The 25,229-nt window shown below is 47.0% G+C and overlaps 1 protein-coding gene across 3 annotated transcripts in view; it reads left to right on the forward strand.

Moving 5' to 3' along the window:
- The window catches only part of PLXNA4 (plexin A4), a 612,201-nt gene that overhangs the window by 524,239 nt on the left and 62,733 nt on the right, over nt 1-25,229 (forward strand). For all 3 annotated transcript variants that reach the window (XM_083699819.1, XM_083699820.1, XM_083699821.1), the window contains 6 exons: nt 1,110-1,310; nt 9,343-9,436; nt 16,371-16,604; nt 17,356-17,499; nt 18,001-18,235; nt 21,333-21,475. In XM_083699819.1, the coding sequence (XP_083555945.1) occupies nt 1,110-1,310; nt 9,343-9,436; nt 16,371-16,604; nt 17,356-17,499; nt 18,001-18,235; nt 21,333-21,475 (1,051 nt within the window). The remainder of the gene's footprint in view (nt 1-1,109; nt 1,311-9,342; nt 9,437-16,370; nt 16,605-17,355; nt 17,500-18,000; nt 18,236-21,332; nt 21,476-25,229) is intronic.

Raw genomic sequence — 25,229 nt, forward strand, 5'->3', positions numbered from 1 at the left:
ATGATGGCCTGGGATTTGGACTCGGGTGCTGAACCTGAGGGATCCCAGCCTGCATAGGAGTCCCCGCCTCCAGAACCAGCTGAGCCAGGGCTGGGGCCTAAGCGTGAAGGGTCCTCACCTGTGCTGGATCCTCAGGTGCAGGCACCAGCTGAGTCTGCTCTGGCTCCTGAGGTGATGGAGGACCCATTGCCTGCAGGTGCTCCACTCTCAACCCCATCAGGGGAAGAGGAGGTTGCCTCTGGGTCCGGTAACCCTCCAGCCACTCCTGAGCTGCAGAGGCTCAGGGCAGAGAGGCGGAGGGAACTAAGTTCCCGCAGGAGGAGTGCTTGCCTCCAGGCCAGGAGAGGCGAGTCCCCTGTGGACAGGGGCCGCCCTATGCCTCGGGGCAGATAAAAGCCAGCCCCAGTCCCAGGTTGCGGGAGCAACGTTCTTGCTAGCCTGTTCCTGCCTGCACCCTGCCAGCGTTATTGACCCCACCCGACTCTCCGCCTTGGTCCAAGCTACAGCTTTGACGGACAGCCTCCATATCTATCTATTGTGTGTGTTTTGTATGGAACGTGAATATTCTATTTTATATTTTCCTTTCTTCTTTTTCAATATATTGCTTTTTATTATCTTTTTATAAATGTGTTTGGATTTTAGTGCTTAATGTGTTAAAAACCTTCAACACATATACAGTGGTACCATTCTGGGAGTCTGTTCAGCTCCCGGAAAAGTTTGAAAACCAAGGCATGGCTTCTGATTGGCTGCAGGAGTTCCTGCAGCCAACTGGAAGCCACATAAGACATTCAGCTTCTGAAAAACGTTCGCAAACCAGAACACCTAGTGTACTTCCGGGTTTGCAGTGTTCGGGAGCCAATTTCTTTGGGAGTCAAGCCGTTTGAGTACCAAGGTACCAATGTGTGTGTGAGAAAGAGAGAAAGTGTGAGTGAGCCCAATATTTGGGGGAAAACTCATTGGCTCCTCCTGTTTTAGGGCCATTTACACATTCCATTATTCACTGGAGAATCTTTATACCCCCACTAAAACACATGCTGAAATGTAGCCAAAGGATTTGTCTGTGGAACCGCCTTGCTTGACCAGATTCCTTTTCTTCATTCCGGGGACAGGAGAGCAGCAGAATGGATTATCTGCAACACCACAGCTTACACCAGCAGCTCAGAGAAGATGGTAGTGGACGTGGTTGTGAAGGTGGACAAGGCAAGGCTCCACAAGGAACTGGAGAAGGCAAAGTCCCCCAAGGAGCTGGAGTTTGAATATACGACAGACCCAACCATCGTGAAGATCGATCCAGAATGGAGTATTGTCAGGTAATGGCACCTTTAGAAAGGTGGCACAACTTGAGGGGCAGGTCAGTAGGAAGAGCTGTTGTCGAATTTATCCCAAGTAATCCTAGGAGCTTCGAGATCAAGGATGGGGAAAGTTTTACAGCTTGGGGGCCATATTCCTTTCTGGACAGCATTTCAGGGGCCACATGACTGTGGTGGGTGGGGCCAGGGGGAAAGTGGGCAGAGCAACAAATGTGAACTTCATTTTTTTGTCCAGCAGGCTATTTTCTGCACACTTTCTGTCCTCCAACCAGGAAAGGAAGAGAGATGATCAGAGTTCACAGGCACATAACTAACAAAGTGAATTTCAATAGGGACAAATGTCAGGTTCTGCACTTAGGCAAAAGAACCCCAGATGCACCAATATAAGATAGGGGACACCTGGCTTGCCAGTAGGACATGTGAAAAGGATCTGGAGGTCTTGGTGGACCACAGTCAACAGTGTGATGCAGCAAAAAAAAGGGGGAAAGGGTTAATGCTATTCTAGGCTGCATCAACAGTGTCCAGATGAAGGGAAGTGATAGTACCACTCTATTCTGCCATGGTAGACCACACCTGGAACACTGTGTCCAGTTGTTCTGGGTGCCACTATTTAAGAAGGATATTGAGAACTGGTACCTGTGCAAAGGTACCAGACCCTGATGTTGGGAAAGACGGAGGCCACAAGGAGAAGGGAACGACAGAGGACGAGATGGTTGGATAATGTTTGTGAAGCTACCAGCATGAGTTTGACCAAACTGCGGGAGGCAGTGGAAGACAGAAGTGCCTGGCGTGCTCTAGTCCATGGGGTCACGAAGAGTCGGACACGACTAAACGACTAAACAACAACACCTGCGCAAAGGAGGGCAACCAAGCTAATCAAGGGTCTGGAAACCAAGCCTTGTGGGAAAAGGTTGAGGGAGCTGGGTGTGTTTAGTATGGAAAAGAGGAGGAGGAGGAGTTTGGATTTGATATCCCGCTTTATCACTACCCCAAGGAGTATACTTTCTTGGGTTCCATGATGACTGCAGATGGTGACAGCAGTCACAAAATTAAAAGATGCCTGCTTCTTGGGAGAAAAGCAATGACAAATCTAGACAGCATCTTAAAAAGCAGAGACATCACCTTGCTGACAAAGGTCTGTATAGTTAAAGCTATGGTTTTCCCAGTAGTGATGTATGGAAGTGAGAGCTGGACCATAAAGAAGGCTGATCACAGAAGAATGGATGCTTGCTGGTGCTGGTGCTGGTGATGGTGCTGGAGGAGACTCTTGAGAGTCCCATGGACTGCAAGAAGATCAAACCTCTCCATTCTGAAGGAAATCAGTCCTGTGTGCTCACTGGAAGGACAGATCCTGAAGCTGAGGCTCCAATACTTTGGCCACCTCGTGAGAAGAGAAGACTCCCTGGAAAAGACCCTGATGTTGGGAAAGATTGAGAGCACAAGGAGAAGGGGACAACAGAGGACGAGATGGTTGGATAGTGTTCTCAAAGCTATCAACATGAGTTTGACCAAACTGCGGGAGGCAGTGGAAGACAGTAGTGTCTGGCGTGCTCTGGTTCATGGGTCATGAAGAGTCGGACACAACTAAACGACTAAACAACAAAGGAGTCTCAAAGCGGCTAACAATCTCCTTTCCCTTCCTCCCCCACAACAAGCACTCTGTGCGGTGAGTGAGGCTGAGAGACTTCAGAGAAGTGTGACTAGCCCAAGGTCACCCAGCAGCTGCATGTGGAGGAGCGGGGAAGCGAACCCGGTTCACCAGATTATGAGTCCACTGCTCTTAACCACTACACCACACAGGTGTAGTGGTATAAAGGAGATATGAGACCCATCTTCAAATATCTTAAGGGCTGTCACATGGAAAAGGGAGCAAGCTTGTTTTCTCCTGCTCTGGAGGATAGACCCGAACCAATAGCTTCCAGTTACAAGAAAGGTGATTCTGATTAAACTTTCTGACAGTAAGGTGGTTAGATAGTGGAAAAGACATCCTTGGGAGGTTGTGGATTTTCATTGGAGGTTTTTAAGCAGAGGTTGGATAGCCATCTGTCATGGATGCTTGAGCTGAGATTCCTGCATTGCAGGGGGTTGGACCAGATGACCCTTGGGGTTCCTTCCAACTCTACAATTTTATGATTCTGCTTCCCATCAGACAAAAACATTTGGCGGGTGAAGCCATCCAGTGAGTCTGGGAAGAGGCTCTCTCGCCAGGTGGGCGGACTCTGTAGACCATGGGTAGGCAAACTAAGGTCTGAGGTCTGCACCCAGCCCAATTGCCTTCTCAATCCGGCCCGCAGACGGTCCAGGAATCAGCATGTTTTCACATGAGTAGAATGTGTGCTTTTATTTAAAATGCACCTCTGGGTTATTTGTGGGGCATAGGAATTCATTCATTTTTCCCCCCTTCAAAAAATATAGTCCGGGCCCCCCACAAGTTCTGAGGGACAGTGGACCGGCCCCCTGCTAAAAAAGTTTACTCTAGATGGACCTCAGGGTTGTTGTCATTGTATCTTGCATTGCAGATCCTGCACTGAGCCGGGCAGGACTAAATGACCTCTAGTCACTCCAATTCAAAGCTTTCACGAAGCAAGCCTTATAGGAGAAAAGCCTAGTTTTGCATCTTTGCACACATTCCCTGCTACAGCTCAGTTTTGCCTTATAAGTCAAAAGCCTGGCTCCCCACCCCCTTCTTTGTGAAACAGATTTGGAACTGCTTGCATGGAGGATATCTTTAAATGAGCTTTTAGGTCGGTGTAAGGAATAGATAATTGCCCTGGGAATGGTTCTGCACTGGCTGTTGATGAAGATTGGTGCTTGGTCCAATTGGAACTCAGACATCCTGCAGCCTTCACATCCCCCTGAGCATGGAGGGAGCTGAAACATATGTAAATTTCACCAAGCCTGGCCCAGTGGAGAGAAAAATTGGCCATTAAACTTTCGTGTATTCCTTTTAAGATTATTTTACAAATGAGGAGTGGGGCTGGTCTCTCTCCTCTTTACATCAGTGGCTAGAAAGGAACACAGAGAGCTGCCTTATACTGAGTTCATCCACCTCAGTATTGCATACACTGACTGGCAGCCGTTCTCCAAGGTTTCAAGCAGTTTTCTCCCCTAGCCTTCCTTGAATGCTGGGGATTCAAACTGGGACCATTAGCATGCAAAGCGGATGCTTTAACCACTGAGCTACAGCCCCTTTCCTAAAGCTGTGCTGTGAAACCAAAGTAAATGGAAGGCCTGTGGGAGTTAATTTTTTTTTAATTTTTATATTTTTATTAATTTTAACATGTACCGTATTTTTTGCTCTATAAGACTCACTTTTTCCCTCCCAAAAGGTAAGGGGGAATGTGTGTGCATCTTATGGAGTGAATGCAGGCTGTGCAGCTATCACAGAAGCCAGAACAGCAAGAGGGATTGCTGCTTTCACTGCACAGCGATCCTTCTTGCTGTTCTGGCTTCTGAGATTTTTTTCTTGCTTTCCTCCTCCAAAAACTAGGTGCGTCTTGTGGTCTGGTGCGTCTTATAGAGCGAAAAATACAGTGAATTATAATACATACCACAAAACTTCATCATTTATGCAATCTTATTTTCGGACTTCCCTCAGCACCTCTGATGATCCACCGTATTAACCACTTCTTATGCGTTTCTTAAATTCTTATTACCTTGAATTATCTTAACTAACCCTCCTCCCCCTTATCCATTTTTGCAATAATTCCACTAATACTCCTCACAAAACTTCTTGCAAACCTACAAACGTAGTCTGGTCATGACAAATACTTTTCAAATAATCTGTAAATTTACTCCAGTCTTCTGTGAATTTCTGGTCCCGCCGATTTCAGATCTTTCCTGTTAACTTATCCAGTTCTGCATAGTCCATTAATTTCATCCTCCATTCTTCTTTCGTCAGTAATTCTTCTTGCTTCTATTTTTGTGCCAATAATATTCTTGCTGCCGTTGTTGCATATAAGAACAGCTTACATTCCTTACTATTTATATCACTTCCTACAATGCCCAATAAGAATGCTTTTGGTTTCTTTATGTGAGAGTTAAAAATATGACTGGTCAGTTTACCCAAAGCTGCCATTCACCAAGTCATTTTTTTGCAGGTCCTTTTTTTTTTTTTTTTGCAAATCAATTAGTCACTTTAATGATTGCAAAGAGTTTGAAAGGTTAAGATTAATTTAACATCAATATGTTTGGGATCATAAGCAGACGTTATTGGACTTCCCAGTTGGGGAGAACAGTAAAGAAGCAATTTCATATACTTTGATGCTACAATGGTTCTGCTCAAGAGCCAGATGTTATTCCTGCTGCCGTAGAAATCTGCCTGCAGGTTACACTCATGTGAGCAAGCATTAATACGTATTTATGTTGCCTGCAGTCTCATGTAAGTCCAGGCTTTCTATCCTGACCCTCTTCATTCTCATGGCAGTTCGGCCCTTGGTGCAGTGCTGTGAGAAAAATGCATGCCTTCAAGGTTTGCTCAGGCAGTTGTAAGAGAGCAGAGCCCATGATGCTGTGCAACTGTGAGTGCAACACTTCATGCAAAACAAACTGCAGAGATCCCAGGCTGCGAAACAGAAATAAAAACTGGAATTCTTCCTGCAGGTTGCCTAAAAATCTTTTGGAAAGAATAACCAGTTTCAAAGGCATATTGAGTTGCATGCCAACAGATCAAATACACCAGACCCTTTAGCAGTCTGGGAGTGCTGAATCGATGGAAAATGGACAGAAAAAAAGTCAAGAATTTTGGATGAGCAGGTGGAATTCACACCTCAGTTCCTTCTTTTAAACATGCTTGATGGTGAAAATCATTCGTTCAAACCTAAGGATAAGGGTAAAGGTAAAGGGACCCCTGACCATTAGGTCCAGTCGTGGCCAACTCTGGGGTTGCGGCGCTCATCTTGCTTTATTGGCCAAGGGAGCCGGCGTGCAGCTTCTGGGTCATGTGGCCAGCATGACTAAGCCGCTTCTGGCAAACCAGAGCAGCACACGGAAATGCTATTTACCTTCCTGCCGGAGCGGTACCTATTTATCTACTTGCACTTTGACGTGCTTTCGAACTGCTAGGTTGGCAGGAGCAGGGACCGAGCAACAGGAGCTCACCCCATCGCGGGGATTCAAACCACCAACCTTCTGATCAGCAAGTCCTAGGCTCTGTGGTTTAACCCACAGCACCACCCGTGTCCCAACCTAAGGATATGTGACAACTTTTGATAAAAGCAACTTGTCTGTCCGTTGCACAGAAATGGAGGGAACTTTGAAGGACTAGATCTGGACTTTTGGTACTGCAGTGTCTGCTCTATAGCAGTGGCTGAAAGGCTGATTCCTCACCAAAGGCTCCTGACAGGCAAGGAGGAACCGGACAGACTTTACGCAATATGGCATAGGTTTATTGAGTCCTTTTACTCTGAAGAAGAATGCTACACTCCATCAGAAGTACAAAGGCAAGTTTGCCTGACCGGGACTGCAGCTTGAGGGAATCTTCTCTTTTGGAAGGCAGCAGAGAGGGTAAAGACTTCATACTGGCATGGGCTGATTGTGGCTGTTTTTATTTCTTACCGTATTGAGGAATACGGATGTCTTTGTGTGCAAAGTCACATGTGGTCGATTTTCTCTGTTTTCTTTAAGTATGCTATTTAACAAAGGAAGCTTTTAAAAAGGTCACTGGAAAAAAGATGGTATATTTCATTTTTTCTGAAGGGGGGAAGGAAACATTCTCAGAGTTTTGATTAATTTATTTTTTTTGCAGAATAGGGGATCAAAGATTGTTTTGGGCAAGGGCTTATCTTTAAAGATGAGGTGGCAGGTGGGTTTTTTTCTCTTTCTCTCTTTTTTCTCTCTTTTTTTTGAAGAAGAAGGAGAAGAAGAAAGCTTTTGTTTTTTATTTTTTTGCAGAAATCTCAAGCCACGGTCCCCCCCCCCCATCCAATTTGAAACTATACTGGACCCTCCTTAGCTTTGCAAATGCGCTAGCAGTTTTATTGCTGCACCAGCACAGTATTTGCAGCTCCTGCAGAGTACTGTATTTTTCGCCCTATAGGACACACTTTTCCCCCTCCAAAAATGAAGGGGAAATGTGTGTGTGCCCTATGGGGCAAATGCTGAAGCCTGGAGAGCGAGAGGAGTCGGTGCGCAACAACCCCTCTCGCTCTCCAGGCTTCAGGAAGCTATCCGCAAGCTGTGGGAGAGCTGCACGACTTCGCGCAGCTCTCCCACCTCTTGCGGAGAGCTGCCTGCACCCCAGGATTTGAGCTTCGCGCAGCTCTCCCACGGCTTGCGGATAGCAGCCTGTTCTGGGGGCTGGGGTCCCCCCCCCAAAAAAAACCTAGGTGCGCCCTATAGGCCAGTGCGCCCTATGGGGTGAAAAATACGGTAGTCTAGCAGATCATCAGAGTCTTTTTCCTCTCTAGCTGTCAGCCTTTCCAGAGTTGATGGTTGGGAAAACTCATTGCAAACCCAGTTCAGTTCAAAGTGTTTATTGCCTCAAGACTCAAGGCAGGTCAAACACACTATAAGTGTTACCTCTAGTTACGAACTTAATTCGTTCCGGAGGTCCGTTCTTAACCTGAAACTGTTCTTAACTAGAGGCGTGCTTTCCTTAAAAGGGCCTCTTGCTGCCACTGCGCCGCCAGCACACGATTTCCGTTCTGATCCTGATCCTGAGGCAAAGTTCTCAACTCGAGGGAACTCTTCCAGGTTAGCGGGTCCATCATGGACTATTCTACAGTGGTACCTCAGGTTACAGACACTTCAGGTTACAGACTCCGCTAACCCAGAAATAGTACCTTGGGTTAAGAACTTTGCTTCAGGATGAGAACAGAAATTGTGTGGCTATGGCGCGGTGGCAGCGGGAGGCCACATTAGCTAAAGTGGTGCTTCAGGTTAAGAAGAGTTTCAGGTTAAGTACAGACCTCCAGAACGAATTAAGTTCTTAACCCGAGTTAAAGAGGTTAAAATGTAGAGATCCAAATATACAGAGAGATTTGCTTAATCCAACTCAGAATCTCAGTTCAGTTCTCCTTGCAACATGCTGCTGAGAGCAGCCTTGGCTTTATACTCCCTCCACACCAATGCTCATTCACACTTTTTTTGGAGAAAGAGAAGGTGGATAAGAAATGCGAGAGGCCTTTGGCCTTGAGCTGTTTCATACATCCCACTGCAGCTGGCACCCTTTCCCAAACAGAATTCAGACATGGGGGAAGGTCAACTCATAGCTGCCAACTTACAGATTTGAAAATAAGGGATCAGCAGCCAAAAGAAGGGATTTTCCCAGCACAGGTATGTTCAACTTCTGAGCGCCTCTGAGCCAAAGGCAGAAAGCCCAGCCAGCAGCCAAACAAAGCCTCAAGTGGTGGTTCCCACAGCGCAGCAACCTGGCAAAGGGGATGCAGCAAGGAAAACCACCGACACCTCTCCACTGGGAAGCACTGAGCAAAGGCGAGTCCCCAGGCAACGCGGCCGATTTGATCAGCACAAGGCATGCAAGCTTCACCCCCCCCCAGTCGTTCTTAGACTCCTTATTGGGTGAGCAACGCAGCCAAGCAACACAGTTGGAGCCTCCCTCCTCCCTGGCCGGCAGGGAGGGAGGGAGAGGAGAGGAGCTGCTTCCTTTGAAATCTGGGAAATTTAAGGGACATCATCAATAAGGGACAGCAGCGGGACACGGCGCTGGGATAAGGGAGTTTCCCGCCAAATAAGGGACGGTTGACAGACTAAGCAGTTTGTGCAATTTTGCTGCATTTCCAAATCACACCATGGAGCTGCATCCATTGTCCAAGTTGACCCCACCCACCCAAAAGTATGTCAGTTTTGCCCACTCCCCGAAAAGTCACTGATGATGTCACACACCCCACTTTCATGGGGGGATGAGCAGTGGAGTGAAATGTTTAGGTCCAGGTCAAACAAAAAACAAGGGGAGTGGATTTCTATCTCTGTGGACTCTCTGAGTTTATTCTGGGTAAGCATCCATAGGCATGATTTGGGAGATTTCAGCTGATTTTCCTCCCCCTTTCCTTTCCTTTTATCTCTCCATCAGTGGAAATACACCCATTACAGTGCGGGGCACGAACTTGGACCTCATCCAGAACCCTCAGATCAGGGCGAAGTATGGTGGAAAAGAGCACATCAACGTGAGTATGAGAGTCGATAAAACAGATACGAGCTGTCCAAAAAATAGGGAGAGGGATTGAATCGCATAAGAAGAACCTGGTTGCTGGATCAGGCCAATGGTCCATCTAGTCCAGGATCCCGTTCTCACCGTGGGGAAACCAGGTGCCCATGGGAAACCTGCAAGCAGGACCATCATGGTAGCCAACAACCTGGTGTCCCATGGAGAAGCCCACAAACAGGGATCTACTCACTTGTGATACCCAATGACTTTTATTCAGAAGAATTGCTGCTCCAAGCATGGAGACAGAACATAGCCATCATGGCTAGCCTCCATTGATAGGCTTATCCTCCATGACTTTGTCTTCTCCCCTTTGAAAGTCATTAAACGTGGTGGCCGCTATGGCCAAAAGGCTACCATTGCTGCACTGGGAAGATAAATTTACAGCCCCATTTAATCAATGGATTGAAGATATGACTACACTTGGTACTTATGAGTGCATTGCTTATAGACATAGGCTTTGCCTGGATGAGTATAATGAAATTTGGAACCATTTATACAACATAAAGGTAAAGGTAAAGGGACCCCTGACCATTAGGTCCTGTCGTGATTGACTCTGGGGTTGCAGTGTTAATCTCGCTTTATTGGCCAAGGGAGCTGGCGTACAGTTTCCAGGTCATGTGGCCAGCATGACTAAGCCGCTTCTGGCAAACCAGAGCAGTGCACAGAAATGCCGTTTACCTTCCCACCAGAGAGGTATCTATTTATCTACTTGCACTTTGACGTGCTTTCAAACTGCTAGGTTGGCAGGAGCAGGGACTGAGCAACGGGAGCTCACCCCGTTGCGGGGATTCGAACCGCTGACCTTCTGATCGGCAAGTCCTAGGCTCTGTGGTTTAACCCAGAGCACCATCCGCGTCCCAGGTTTATACAACATATAATAAATTAAATATAATAAGTTAAATATATACATATATACATGTGTGTGTGTTTGGGTAATAACAGTATCTATATATTAGATAGGTATATATGGAATTGTAATTGTTAATTTTTATAGTGCTGTAGTATAACTTTCTTTTTCTTTCTTTCGCATTCTCAGTTTTTATTGCTATTCTATGTCATTTATTTATAGTGTTGTTAAAACAAGGATAATAATAAAAATTAAAGATGGTGGCCGTTGTTGCCTCTTGTGGTAGTGAGCGCTATAGTTTGACTATGAGTTGTGTCACGATTTTCCAGTGTTCATCTTCATTGAATGTCCAAGAGTTGTCGTATTATATGAGAGAGGGGGAAAAGAAAGGGGGGGGGACTATTCACTTTCTCCATGCCAATTTTATCCAATTCTGTCATGTCACTTCTTATTCTCCTTCTCTGTAAATGAAAATTGGTCCAGTGGAGATCTATTGTGGAGCCATCACCACCATACCGATGCTTTTGGCAACTGTTTCTAAATTCAATTCAAATTTCCTACTCTTTGTGAGTTGTGCATGTTGTGAAATTCACCACCAGCTGTCCTGTTTCATTCTAGTTTATGCCATTCTAGCCTAGACTCAACTAATTTGGATGGTTTTAAAATATAATTAGACAAATCCAGGGAGGTTGCAGCTATTAACAGCCTACTGGCCAGGATGATCAGAGGCAGTGTGTGTCCAAATTCCAGTGGATGGAGTTCAACATCAGTTTCATTCATATCCCGACTTGGTCTTTCTATAGGCATCTGCTTACCATTGTTGTACTTATTTTAAGGTTTTATCCTGCATTTGTGGTCTTCCCTGAGATCTTAGGATGAAGTAAAGGTAAAGGGACCCCTAACCATTAGGTCCAGTCATGACCGACTCTGGGGTTGCGGCGCTCATCTCGCTTTATTGGCCGAGGGAGCCAGCGTACAGCTTCTGGGTCATGTGGCCAGCATGACTAAGCCGCTTCTGGCGGAAACGCCATTTACCTTCCCGCCGGAGTGGTACCTATTTATCTACTTGCACTGGTGTGCTTTCAAACTGCTAGGTTGGCAGGAGCAGGGACTGAGCAACGGGAGCTCACCCCGTCGCGGGGATTCGAACTGCTGACCTTCTGATCGGCAAGTCCTAGGCTCTGTGGTTTAACCCACAGCGCCACCCGTGTCCCTCTTAGGATGAAGAATGGTATAGAAATCTAATAAAATAATAATAAATTTAAAAATCTTCAGTTCTATTTATCACACCAGAATACAAGAAATAGATGAAAACCAGGATCTAATTTTAATACATGGTCACTTTAAACCAGTTAGCTTTCAAAACTACTTTTGCCCACCCAGAACTCTAAGGACAGTGGCAAACCTTGGGCTTTCAAATTTCAGCGGTGCCCTGTACGACACCAATATTTGGCTCCCCCTGCCCCACCTCTCACCTTCATTGTTGTGGGACCCTGCAGGTAAAAGGTAAAGGACCCCTGGATGGTTAAGTCCAGTCAAAGGAGACTAAGGGGCATGGTGCTCATCTCGCTTTCAGGCCGAGGGAGCTGCCATATGCCCGCAGACAGCTTCCTGGGTCATGTGGCTGGTGTGACTAAACAGCTTCTGGTGCAGTGGGACACCGTGACGGGAACCAGACCGCATGGAAATGCTATTTACCTTCCTGCCGCAGGGGCACCTATTTATCTACTTGCACTGGTGTGCTTTCGAACTGCTAGGTTGGCAGGAGCTGGGACAGAGCAACGGGAGCTCACCCCATTGTGTGGATTCGAACCGCTGACCTTCCACTTGGCAAGCCCAACAGGCTCAGTGGTTTAGACCACAGCGCCACCTGCATCCCTGGGGCCCCTGCAGCACCCTCTCAACTCAATGCCCACTGCAGGTGAACCGGTCTCACTCCCCTAAATCTGCCTATACTAAGGATAAGGATCAGACAGAAATTTTTTAAACCCAAATTGACTCCTTAAAAAATATTTTTTTAAAAATGTTTTCTCTGAGGATACAGTGCAGGGAGTTCAGAAGATGAAGATTAATTAAATGTAAATACATTTGGGATCAGAAGTTGAAATGACTGGACTTCTGAGCTGGGGAGAATGGAGAAAAAACACCTTTATTTACTCGCTTGGTGCATTTGCACTGCACTAACCTCACTTCTGTGAACTGAGCAGCTCTGTTCTACCAAGTGAGCTGCGTCTGAATGATGCTGTGCAGAGGGCAGCATGCCCCGATTCCCCCATTCAATTCTATGGGGCAAAGTAAATGGTCTTCAATGGCCAAGACTAAGAAAAAGGACTAACCCAACTGAAATATTCTCGGAGTCGAGTGTGGATGTCATGCTCTTTATTCAGCTCATAGAAGTGAGGAATTGAGGTTCCCTCGAAATTTCTGCTTTATATACATTATTTACACAATGGGCCCCACGTGATTGGCTAGATCTGGGATTCTCCTGTAGGCCAATCAGGTTGCGGATTCACTTCCACCTGGAGTTGGATTGGGTGGCTCCTGCGGACCAATCAGACTGCTGCATTCTGGACCCTATTGTTCTAGGACCAATCAGACTGCTGCATTCTGAATCCTGTTGTTCTAGGAGCAATCAGACTGCTGCATTTTGGATCCTATTCAGCTCAGTACATAACACTAACTGTGTCCCCCACAAAAGTGAGGAACTTCTATTCACTCCAAGGAAACCTGGCGGCCCATGTGTGTATGTGTGTGTGTGTGTGTGTGTGTGAAATGTGTTGCTGTGCACACACTGAAGAAGGATATATCGCGCCCCCGGGGGTCCCTACAGCATCCTGACTCATCCTGGCCATTCCTGCAATGGACATTTTGTTGATATGATATAAACCCCAGTACCATCTTTTCTGCAGAAACATGGCAGTTAAGCGCCGGGGCATCCTGTGCTGGTCTTGTGAGCTTTTTCATTCTGCAGTAGGATGAACTCTGCATGCCAAGCCAGCACATCTGTGAGGCCAGTCTTGAGTTGTGTCACTTCTGATTTAGCTCAACACGATCGCTCTGTGGAGCTGGCATAGAACCTAATGGAGAATGGCTTGGCCTATTTCACTGGCGAGATTGAATACAGAAGGTGGGGGCCCAGAGAAAGAGAGAGGGAAGGAGGAGGAGGTTGTTCTTGTTTCTAGCTGATTAGAAGTGCCAGTTCAGAGAAGGACTCTCAGGCCTGAATTCTATTCCGTTCTGGGGTTTTTTGCAACCCGAAAAGATTCTGTTAAAACATCTTCTGATGCTAACAAAACATGCCAACACTTTGCAGGAGCTTCTGCAAAGCTCTGCATTTTTTTGCGAGCTTGTTTGCATAGCTAGAGGTGACAACATCATGCCACCTTCCTCAGATCCCTCCTGCTTTGGGCAAGACATCTGGCGTTTACCACATTCTGATGTAATGGAGCCAAAGTTTAAACACGTTGATGGCTGCAGTCCTGTAAAGACTTACCTTGGGAATAACAGAGTAATCCAACCCCCCTATATCTCATTCTGGAGGGAGTTTGGTTGCGGTAGAGGAGCCAATCTGTTGAGGTCTGTCTGGCTCGGTTGGCTCTGGGTGCAAGGAGAGTCTGCCATGCAGACCCCCACTTTGCCTGCTGAAATCATGAATGGTCAGCTGCTTCATGGCTGGGACTGATGGGAGTGGTAGTCAAAAACACATGGAGGGCTTCTTCTTTCTTTGTTTCTTCTTTGGCGATCCCTCGGAGCCGATTAAGATTGTCTTCCATAAACACGGTTTTAACAATGAGTCCGTAAGTGAGTGTGGAGGCCTATTCTAGATCCACACATCCTTCCACAGTGGGGACATTGGTTTCTAGACAGGAGTTGATCACGGTGATGGTTTGCTAAGCTTGCCTTCCTCTTAGCACATTTCTCCCTTCTGTCCTGAGTTTGAGTGTCTTCAAAACCCATGACACCTTTGGTAAAGGCTGTTCTCCAATTGGAGCACTCACAGGCCAGTGTTTCCCAGTTGTCGGCATTTATACTATATTTTTAAAAATTTGCCTTGGGACAGTCTTTAAACCTCTTTTGTTGACTACCAGAATTACACTTTCTATTTTTAAGTTCAGGATAGAGTATTTGCTTTGGAAGATGATAATCAGGCATCCACACAACATGACTTGTCCCACGAAGTTGATGTTGAAGAATCATTGCTTTGATACTGGTGATCTTTGCTTCTTCCAGTACACTGGTATTAGTTTGCCTGTCTTCCCAAGTGATGTGTAAAACTGCAACATGAGTTTCTTATTGATTCATGTTCATTTGCTTTAGGCCAAAATCAAAAGAATAGCAGTAGCTAATGCCAGGCTCAGAGAAGTTTCCTAATACTACAAACCCTGCTAAATATATCCAGGGATAATCTAGATAACTGCCAGGCACATTCACTTTAATGGATTCTAACACAACAGAGGCAAAAGAAGCCATTATCTGCTTGCTTGCTTGCTTGCTTGCTTGCTTGCTTGCTTGCTTCTTCCTGGTTTGTTTTTTCATCCAGTCATTTGCGAGTAAAACCACTGCCTTTTCAAATGCTTAACCAATAATTACAATCTTTCAAGGGCAACGTAAGAAAGCTTTCCCAGTCATCTGCCACAAAAGGGCGGTAAAACAAAGTAGGTTTCTTTGCAAACAGAAGCAGGTAAATGATATAAAATAAGAATCGGAATAAGCAATGGTAGCACAGGTCTTCTGTAATGTTGTATAAGTCTTATCAGAAACACGAGAACATAAGAAGCTGCTGGATCAGGGCAATGACCTATCTAGTCCCGCATCTAGCTGTTCTCATGGTGTCCAGCTAGTTGCCTATGGGAAACCAGCAAGCAGGATCTGAAAATATTATTATTATTATTATTATTATTATTATTATTATTATTATTATTAATAATAATAATACCCCGTCCATTTGGCTGGGTCTCCCCAGCCACTCTGGGCAGCTTCCAACAAAGCATTAAAATACAGTGGTCTCTTAAACATTAAAAGCTTCCTTAAACAGGGCTGCCTTCAGATGTCTTCTAAACGTCTGGTAGTTGTTCTTCTCTTTGACATCTGGTGGGAGGGAGTTCCACAGGGCGGGTGCCACTGTCGAGAAGGCCCTCTGCCTGGTTCCCTGTAACTTGGCTTCTCGCAGTGAGGGAACCGCCAGAAGGCCCTTGGAGCTGGACCTCAGTGTCCGAGCAGAACGATGGGGGTGGAGACGCTCCTTCAGGTCTACTGGGCCGAGGCAGTTTAGGGCTTTCAAGGTCAGCACCAACACTTTGAATTGTGCTCAGAAACGTACTGGGAGCCAATGTAGGTCTTTCAAGACTGGTGTTATGTGGTCTTGGTGGCTGCTCCCAGTCACCAGTCTAGCTGCCACATTCTGGATTAGTTGTAGTTTCTGGGTCACCTTCAAAGGTAGCCCCATGTAGAGCGCATTGCAGTAGTCCAAGCAGGAGAAAACTAGAGCATGCACCACTCTGGCGAGACCGTCTGCAGGTAGGTAGGGTCTCATCCTGCGTACAAGATGGAGCTGGTAGACAGCTGCCCTGGACAGAGAATTGACCTGTGCCTCCATGGACAGCTGTGAGTCCAGAATGACTCACCCTCACCTCTACTGTGGTTTCTAGCAACTGGTGTTCAGAAGCATTGCTGTCTCCAGATGTGGCAGCAGAGCACAGCCATCACTGCCGGTAGCCACTGATATCCCTCTCCTCCATGAATTTGTGGGATCTTCCTTTAAAGCTAACTAGGTTGGTGATCATCACTGCCTCCTATGGGAGCAACTTCAATAGCCTAGGTGCTGCATTAAGAAGTCCTTTGATTCACCTGTCCTGATAAAAGTCATAAATCATCAACATCATCATCACCATCTTATGGTTGAGATGAGATTTTTGAATGCCTATCACCTTGGTTACTTGTGCAGCTGATAATTCCACCCTCTGCCCAGATATTGACATGGCTTTTTAGCCTATTTCATGATCCTAATAAACTGCACTTGCACCCTCTATTGGATTGTGCATTTCAGGTTTGTGAAGTGCAGAACGACACGGAGATGATCTGCCAAGCTCCAGCGGTGGAACCAAATAACCAGACCGACCCTCCTGTGTGGCCAGATGAGTTTGGCTTCATCTTGGACAACGTCCACTCCTTGCTGATCCTCGAGAAACCCAACTTCACCTACTACCCAAACCCCATCTTTGAGGCTTTCAATCCCTCTGGGATTTTGGAGCTGAAACCAGGGACCCCTGTGATATTAAAGGTACGGGGAGAGGAAGTGGTGGTCAAAAAATGAAACCACACCATCCATTTCCTAGTGAACCCCCAAATTTCTAGTGAAGCGTGATGCCCTTTTGACTAAATTCTCATGTTCTCACGTTTGTTCAGTGGCCATTACAGATGAACATAAAAGGTAAAGGGACCCCTGACCATTAGGTCCCGTCATGGCCGACTCTGGGGTTGCGGCACTCATCTCGCTTTATTGGCCGAGGGAGCCGGCGTACAGCTTCCAGGTCATGTGGCCAGCATGACTAAGCCGCTTCTGGTGAACCAGAGCAGCACGTGGAAACGCCGTTTACCTTCCCGCCGGAGCAGTACCTATTTATCTACTTGCACTTTGACGTGCTTTCGAACAGCTAGGTTGGCAGAAGCAGCAACCGAGCAACGGGAGGTCACCCCGTCACGGGGATTCGAACGGCCGACCTTCTGATCGGCAAATCCTAGGCTCTGTGGTTTAACCCACAGCGCCACCTGCGTCCCTACAGATGAACATAAGGATGCCATATTTTGAGCCCATATCGCTGGGGCACTGGGTGGTTCTTGGGCTTGGGTTTGAGGGTTCATTGAACCAGAGAACGTTTTGCTACCAACTTCCCACTTTCTGCAGTGAAATGTACAGTTGGATCTTGCTGAATGTCAAAGCCAAAGATGAGCCAGGGCCTTTCACTCACCACAAGGGCCTCTGCTCCTTGATGCTGCTCACCTATTGATGGGTTTCGTTTCTCTCAACACAGGGTAAAAACCTGATCCCATTGACAGGAGGGAACACCAAGCTGAATTACACTGTTCTGGTTGGTGAGAAGCCCTGTATCCCCACGGTGTCTGAAGTGCAGCTGCTATGCGAGTCCCCAAATCTCACTGGACGGCATAAAGTGACGGTGAGCAAAAGCACTAATATGCTGCGGAGCAAATGCAATTCTCTTCTGGAGGAAAGGTTGGGTTCTGCAGCCTGCATAAATCATGCAAAGTCGAAGAAATGTGCATAATGTATCTTCTTTTGCATAATGTATTCTTTCACTGCTTTGAGTTTTTTGTTGATTAAGCAGTATCTAAACCCTGTTGAATAAAATAAGTAATTATCCTTCAGCTTTTACTGATTTGTTCCTCTTTTTTTGCTAGTTATGGAGAAAGGTAAGGTGTTCTTCAAACCAATTCAGCCCTGCAGATTTTTCTTGGGCTCATCTCTGGCTTCTCAGATTTCAGCACATACTCTTTCAAGCATATCCTTGAAACCACATGGGCTAGAAACTTGGCTTTAGAAGTAAAGGAAGCCCAGAGTCTCAGGAAGCTGAGTGTTGCAGGCAGTGCCACATTTGGGGCTTTGCAGAGTGTCTTTCTGGAGTGCCTTGAACTTATCTGGTTTCCTCACTTCCTTGCAGGCTCGCGTTGGAGGGATGGAGTTTTCTCCAGGGATGGTGAACATCTCCCCGGACAGCCCACTTAGCCTGCCCGCCATTGTCAGCATTGCCGTGGCAGGGGGGCTCCTCATCATCTTCATCGTGGCTGTGCTGATTGCCTACAAACGCAAGTCCCGCGAGAGTGACCTCACCCTCAAACGGCTCCAGATGCAAATGGACAACTTGGAGTCCCGGGTCGCCTTGGAGTGCAAGGAAGGTACGGCAAGCGGAAGGGACCAAAACTATTTTTAAAAGCCATGGGAGGAGCCTTCTGTCATATGCAAAGTAGAGAAGTGTGCACCTGGCAACAGGAGAGCCCATTTTGAGATGCAGGGCAACTGAGAATTTATATAGGTGTGTGGACCAGTTGGCTCATGTTATAGCTAAGAGTGAAACTGCTAGCAAAGGAATTGTGTGGAAAGGAGTAGGTTAAGGGGACAGGAGAGATTGAAGTTTCAGTTGGCTTGGGGAAGTGGCACATGGCTTAGAACAGAAGTGGGGTAGACCTTCATGAGCTCAAGGGCCACATCCCCTTCCAGACAACATTCCAGGGGCCACACAAAGCCAGAGACAAAAGCAGTTGCAGTACAAGTGCAATGTTTATCTTTGTACAATAGGTTGATTTCTACACGTAGAGGGGATAAACCTTCTCCCTGGCTAACGGGCTGTCAGCTTCAGTTCCTTCTCATCTGTCACTCTACGAAAACAGATGGCACTGGGCAATCAACTCCTTTTGAATGATGGGTCAAAGATACAAGACATTTTGTAATGGGACTGGTCTCTATGTTGTACACATTTCTGATTAATGCCTCCGTTGGGGCCCATAGTCAAAAGTCATGGTGGGAATCTAATTGGGACATACAGGTGAGCAGAGGAATGGTCTGTGGACCAAGCCTCCATACAGGTCATCACCAGCTCAAACCTGAGAGCTCTTTCTAAAGTTAGAACATGGTTGGTACCTTACTCCATGACAGCTCGCTTCCGTGCATCCAGGTACATCTTCACTGTGTTGGAGTGGCTGCCATGTAGTTGGTACATATAAACACATGTGGTGGGACTGCTCAAAGGTGGCTGGATTTTGGAATGTTGTATTTGCTGAGTTAGTTTATTTGGTTTCTTGATAGCAAAAGAAACTATTACTCCACCTTTTCACCTGGTGCTTTTGAACCTGAATATGGGCTTTGAAAAATAAAGAACTTATTTGTCATCTTCTATCAGCAGCCTGGGCTGTATTGCCAAATTCTGGAAGACCTTTAATCTTAGTAATTTGGATTGCTTGTATTCTACATTTTGGCAAATTGCCCTTCTTGAAAATATATCCCACAAACTATACTTTTTAGTTTGTGGGATATATTTTCAAGAAGGGCAGAACTTGAATGACAGTTGCTTTGCTATATGGGATGATTTTATTTCTTATACAAATTTTGAGGCATTTAATTTCTTGGTGTCACCAGTATATGAAATTCCTGGCTCATGTCAGACTATATAGAACCTTTATTCTCAGTAATGATGGTGGAAAACAGGTGTGAAATTCTTTTATTTTTAAAAAAAGATTTATTATTTGTAAACAGAATCTTTGTATGAGTCAATATTTTCCTATCCCTTTGTACTTTTGTCCTTCCAGGCTGTGGTGTTTTATGGTTTAAATTTTTAATTCTTTGTCTTCTTTCTTTTTGTTACATTTGCACTTTTTTGCTAAAAAATCAATAAAATATATATTTTAAAAAATAAATAAAAGTAGGCTTTCAGTGTTCAGTTTAATCTAAATCATGTTTTATTATCTCTGTTGTTGTTTTTTATTTCTTTGTTTTGCCGGCTGTTAATCTTGTTGATTCTGTTATTGTGTTTTTATCACTAAATAAATTTTTTTTTTAATCATCCAATGAGGCTACGAAGCAGGGCTAGTAGAGGATGTGGGGAGTGTCCGTAGGGGGGCGGATCCCAAGGGCCAGATAAACAGGATTGCAGGACCACATTCATCCCTGGACCCGATGGTCCCCATCCTCAGTTTAGAACCAGGGAAGAAGGGATGGGAGGGGAAGAGACCTGATGGCCAATAAGCAAGGAATAATGAAAGAGCCACCTATTGCATCAGACCATCAGGAATGGCCTCTACTTCATTTGAAAGCAGCTCTCCACCCAAGACTCTTAACAGGAGATGGCCAGCCTTGAATCTGGGATTTCATATAGGCAATACAAGTGATCCTCACTGAGCTTTGGACCACATTGTGGTGTGTGTTCTTTCAGTGTCTGAAGAATGTCCTGTAGCTTAGCAGTGAAAGCTGGTCCATTAGGGGAAGTCAACACGGCCCCACCAAACTTGGTCTGCCCTCGCCCAGCTCCAACCTGCCTCCCTTCTTATTTGCATAAAATCCAGGGGGTGGCACCTGTTGGGATCTGAGGTGAGATACCCACAGAGCAGAAGGTGCTCCCAGTTCCATTCACCACACAGAGGCAGCTTAAGGTCCAAAATAGTTTACTGCTGTAGAAGACAAGGCTTCATCAATACAGTTCCAGACGTTGATATAGACATACAGCTCGTAGGCTTTGGAGATACAGTTACAGATATGTACAAGCACAAGGTAGACATAAGGTTGATGCAGCTTCAAGATGTAACACGGCTTCAACTCATGAGCAGACTCACTGACTAATGAGCTGACACATCTTATGCACTTAGATGGCACTGGGCCATTGCCATAGCAATTGGCTTGGCTGACCTTGCACCTAATCATAGAACCATAGAATAGTAGAGCTAGAAGGGATCGCAAGTGTCATCTAGCCCAACCCCCTGCTCTTAGCTTCCTCCTCCTTGGTCTCAGTGTTGTCTCGACAGAACTCTGCGGGGGGGGGGGGGGCAAAACTAGAATGAGTTGGCTCTTAGTGCCATTGGCTCTGACACTACCTGCTGTTGGGCTTCCTGGCTTCTGCCCCTCAGTGCTGGTGAACACCAACTAAAGCTGTACCTTAGCCAAGCCATGCTTTGGGGGAGTTGCTTTTGGGGGGACATTTCTCTATGGTATGCAACCCTCGCATCCCATCCTTCCATAAAGAGCTCAGGGCAGCATAGAGGAGGGTGCCCCTACTTTATCCTTCCAGGACCTCTATGAGGTAGGGTAGGCTGGGGGATACTGACGAGCCCTGGTTATTTCTGTGAATTTCATGAAAGGGTGAGGATTTGAACTTGTGCCGTTCTGATCACAACCTGATGTTCAGTACACTGTGCTGCCCCAGAACTTCTCCACTTAGGATTCATATTTCCCTTTAATAGCCCAGCTTTATTTGTCTCCTTCCTCCCCCGCCACCTTAAATCACAGCTTTTGCAGAACTGCAGACTGACATCCACGAGCTGACTAGCGATTTAGATGGAGCTGGCATCCCCTTCCTGGATTACCGGACCTATACCATGAGGGTGCTTTTCCCTGGCATCGAAGATCACCCTGTGCTGAGGGATCTGGAGGTAAGCACCTTCTTTAAACACAAGAATGCCAGAAGCTGCCTTATGCTGACACAGCCCATTGGTCCATCTAGCTCCAGGGTTCTAGAAAAGAGACATTCCCAGGCCTATCTGGAGATGTTGGCGATAGAAAGAGAGGGAGGGTGAGGGGAGAGAGAGCAAGAAGGTCATCACAGTGCTAATGCCCTGGCAGAACAGATCTGGGCCTTCTGACAGTTTGTTTGCACTGTGCCAACCTCCTCACTGCCTCATCCATCCCTGGAGAGGACTGGATATGTGCGCTCTCTCTCTCTCTCTCTCTCTCTCTCTCTCTGTGTGTGTGTGTGTGTGTGTGAGTGTGCTGGGCCTGGGGGTAACCCATGAAATGCGGTCCAGGTCCGGTCCAGAATCTGAAGGTTCTGCTAGGAGTCAGTCCGACAGGACCAAGGCAGGACGCCAAGCAGGAAACCAGGCAAGGACAGGTATAGGATCTCAGGCAGGATCTAGCATACAGCAACGTTGCTCCCGCAACCTGGGGTGGGGTACGACAGCCTTTGTTGGGGGAGCGGCCGGTCCTGATCCCTCAGCAACTCACCCCCCTGTTTCGCCCCAAAGGCGAGCACTCCTCCTGTGAGTACTCAGGCCTCTCCTTCTCTCAGACCTTAGTCTCTGCAGCTTGGGAGACATCGGTGGGTTACTAGACCCAGGGGCAGCCTCAGACTCCCCTGACCCAATCGGTAGTGGAGCAGCTGTAAGTGATAGCCCAGGTGAAGGCAACAAGGTAATCCCCGCATCTGGAGCCAGGGCAGGCTCAGGCCCCTGACTCGGCCCAGCTGGTGTTTGTTGCAGGGGAACCTGTGCAGACTGGGACTCTTCAGGATCAGGCCCCAGACTTGGTTCAGATGCTGCCTGAGGCAAAGGATCCGGTGCAGACTGAGTCTCCTCTGGTTCTGATTCCGAGCCTGAGTCCCAGGCCATCACAGTGTGTTCGTGTGTGTGAGAATGCTGTGTATAAATGCTTTACTGAGTGTGTGAGAGAAAGACAGAGGGAGAAAGTTGTGGACTGTGTGCTGAGCAAGTGTTTGTGCTGTTTGTGTGGTGAGTTGTAGTTGCGCATGGAAGAGCATTCATTGGCAGCATAAGTGAAGGGATGGAGAGCTGAGAAAGTGGATCCTCAGGCCACAAAATATTAGCTACTGTTATGTACTGAGTTGAATAGGATCCAAAATGCAGCAGTCTGATTGGTCCTAGAACAATAGGATCCAAAATGCAGCAGTCTGATTGGTCCTAGAACAATGCAGCAGTGTGATTGGTCTGCAGGAGCCACCCAATCCTGCTCCAGATGGAAGTGAATCCACAACCTGATTGGCCTACAAGAGAATTCCAGAATTAGCCAATCACGTGCAGCCTATTGTGTAAATAATGTATATAGAGCAGATACTTTGGAGAAACATTCGTTCCTCCTCACCATTATGAGCTGAATAAAGAGCATGAAATCCACTCTCAACTCTGAGTATATTTCAGCTACCCTTGTGGCTAAGGAGTCCTGCAGCTCCTTTTGGACAGGGGCCCTTTCTGTGAAAGCTCCTCCTCTGTGGCTTAGCGACATGTGCTTCTCCCTGTATTACATCACAAAGCAATCAGGCGCTCAGTTGGTCTTCATTCTAGTCCCAAGTGGCCATTTGATCTGCTGGATCAAACCAATGGCCTCTCTAGCCCGTCATCCTGCTCTCACAGTGGCCAACCTGATGCCTGTGGAAAACCTGTGGTTTCTAGGAACTGGTATTCAGAAGCTTTGCTTCCTTCAACTGTGGAGGTGGATCATAACCATCATGGCTGATAGCCACTGATAGTCCTCTCCTCCATGAATTCATCTAATCCTCTTTTCAAGCTATCTAGGTTGGTGGCCATCACTGCCTCCTGTGGCAGCGAGTTCTATAATTTAACTTCTTTTGTTGTAAAAACGGTTTGGCATGGCCGGCCACCTCTGCTGCGTAGTGGAGCAGACTGCAAAGGCACATTGCATGCCAGGGAGGGAAGAAGCAAAGGAGGTGGTGATGGCAGCCGCTCGTGAAAAATATTGGCAGGTACTATGCTGGCCAGGGTCCTGCAGAGAGAATTGAGGAGATCAGGACAAAGCCACGGTGCTTGATTTATCAAAGAGAAGCTGGCACCACTTCTGGCCAGCCCTTGTTCGGCCTTTTTTGTGTGTACAAATGTGCCCTGCCCTCTTTGGCTTTGGTGCCTCTGCTCACTCAGAGAGATATTTACAGTTCTTTATTTTACATATGTATGGGACGCGAGTGGCGCTGTGGGTTAAACCACAGAGCCTAAGACTTGCCGATCAGAAGGTCGACAGTTCGAATCCCCACGACGGGGTGAGCTCCCGTTGCTCAGTCCCTGCTCCTGCCAACCTAGCAGTTCGAAAGCACTTCAAAGTGCAAGTAGATAAATAGGTAACCACTCCAGCGGGAAGGTAAACGCCGTTTCTGTGCGCTGCTCTGGTTCGCGAGAAGCGGCTTAGTCATGCTGGCCACATGACCCGGAAGCTGTCTGCGGACAAAAGGTGGCTCCCTCGGCCAATAAAGCGAGATGAGCACTGCAACCCCAGAGTCAGCCACAACTGGACCTAATGGTCAGGGGTCCCTTTACCTTATTTTACATATGTACAAGCAGCACAGTACAACTTATGTATCCAAATTGTCCTGTTCAGATTCGGGGGGTGGTCTTCTCCTGCTTCTCCTCCAGCAGAAGAGGCGGGGAAGCCTCATGGGACGTCTCTGATCCCTGTGCTTTAACCCTCTCCTTTCCTGTGCCAAAGGCAGAGGTATGGGCTCTCCATCTGTCCCTGAGCTCCCTGTGCGGTGCTGGGGCTCTGGTTCAGCATCAGAGAGCCTTGACACCTCCTGGCTCCTTCCTGCTGTCACCCCCTCTCCCCCTTCCGTCATTTCCTGACCGTCTCCTTCTGACTGTCCCTGCTCTGACTCTTCTCCTCCCCCAAACTCAAAAGCAGTCCTTGGCAGTCCCGTGACAACTGGGCAGCTGCATTTCTTTGTATTTCTCCCGACGATGAGCAGAAGCTGCCTCATATTGAACCAGTCCCATTGGTCCGTCTAGTTCAGTGAAGTCTACACTGACCATTGCTGGCATCCGTCTGTCTCGGGAGATCATGGCAGAGTGCACTTTTAGGAGTGAAGTCAAACCATTGGAGAGTTGCAGCACCTGCTGTGGCTGTAGAGACCGATATTGGAGAGACGTGTTTTGTTGCAGCTGGGGCAGAGGATGGCACCCAGTTGTGCTGCTGCAGATGCACCAGGGTGTTTCTTCTCTCTGCGTTCTTCCCAGCGGTCATTCCTCCTCTGGTCATTGCTGTGGATGCACAAACCTGTTTGTCTGTCTCTAGGCATTGCAGTCTGCAAGGGATTCCCATGTGGTGGGGTTGATGTTGCCCGCCTTCGTGTCACTTTTGCTGACATCTTTGTAATACTGTAATTCTGTGTAGACAGTCTACACCAGCAGCTCTCAACCTGTGTGTCCCCAGATGTTGTTGGACTACAACTCCCATTATCCCTGAGCTCTGCCTTGCTAGCTAGGGGTGATGGGAGCTGTAGTTCAACAGCATCTGGGGACACACAGGTTGAGAAACTCTGGTCTACATAATGGGTAGGCAAACTAAGGCCCGGGGGCTGGATCCAGTCCAATCACCTTCTAAATCCAGCCCATGGATGGTCTGGGTATCAGAGTGTTTTTACATGAGTAGAATGTGTCCTTTTATTTA

Source organism: Podarcis gaigeae, assembly GCF_964106915.1.
Source record: "Podarcis gaigeae genome assembly, chromosome: 10".
Lineage (NCBI taxonomy): Eukaryota > Metazoa > Chordata > Lepidosauria > Squamata > Lacertidae > Podarcis > Podarcis gaigeae.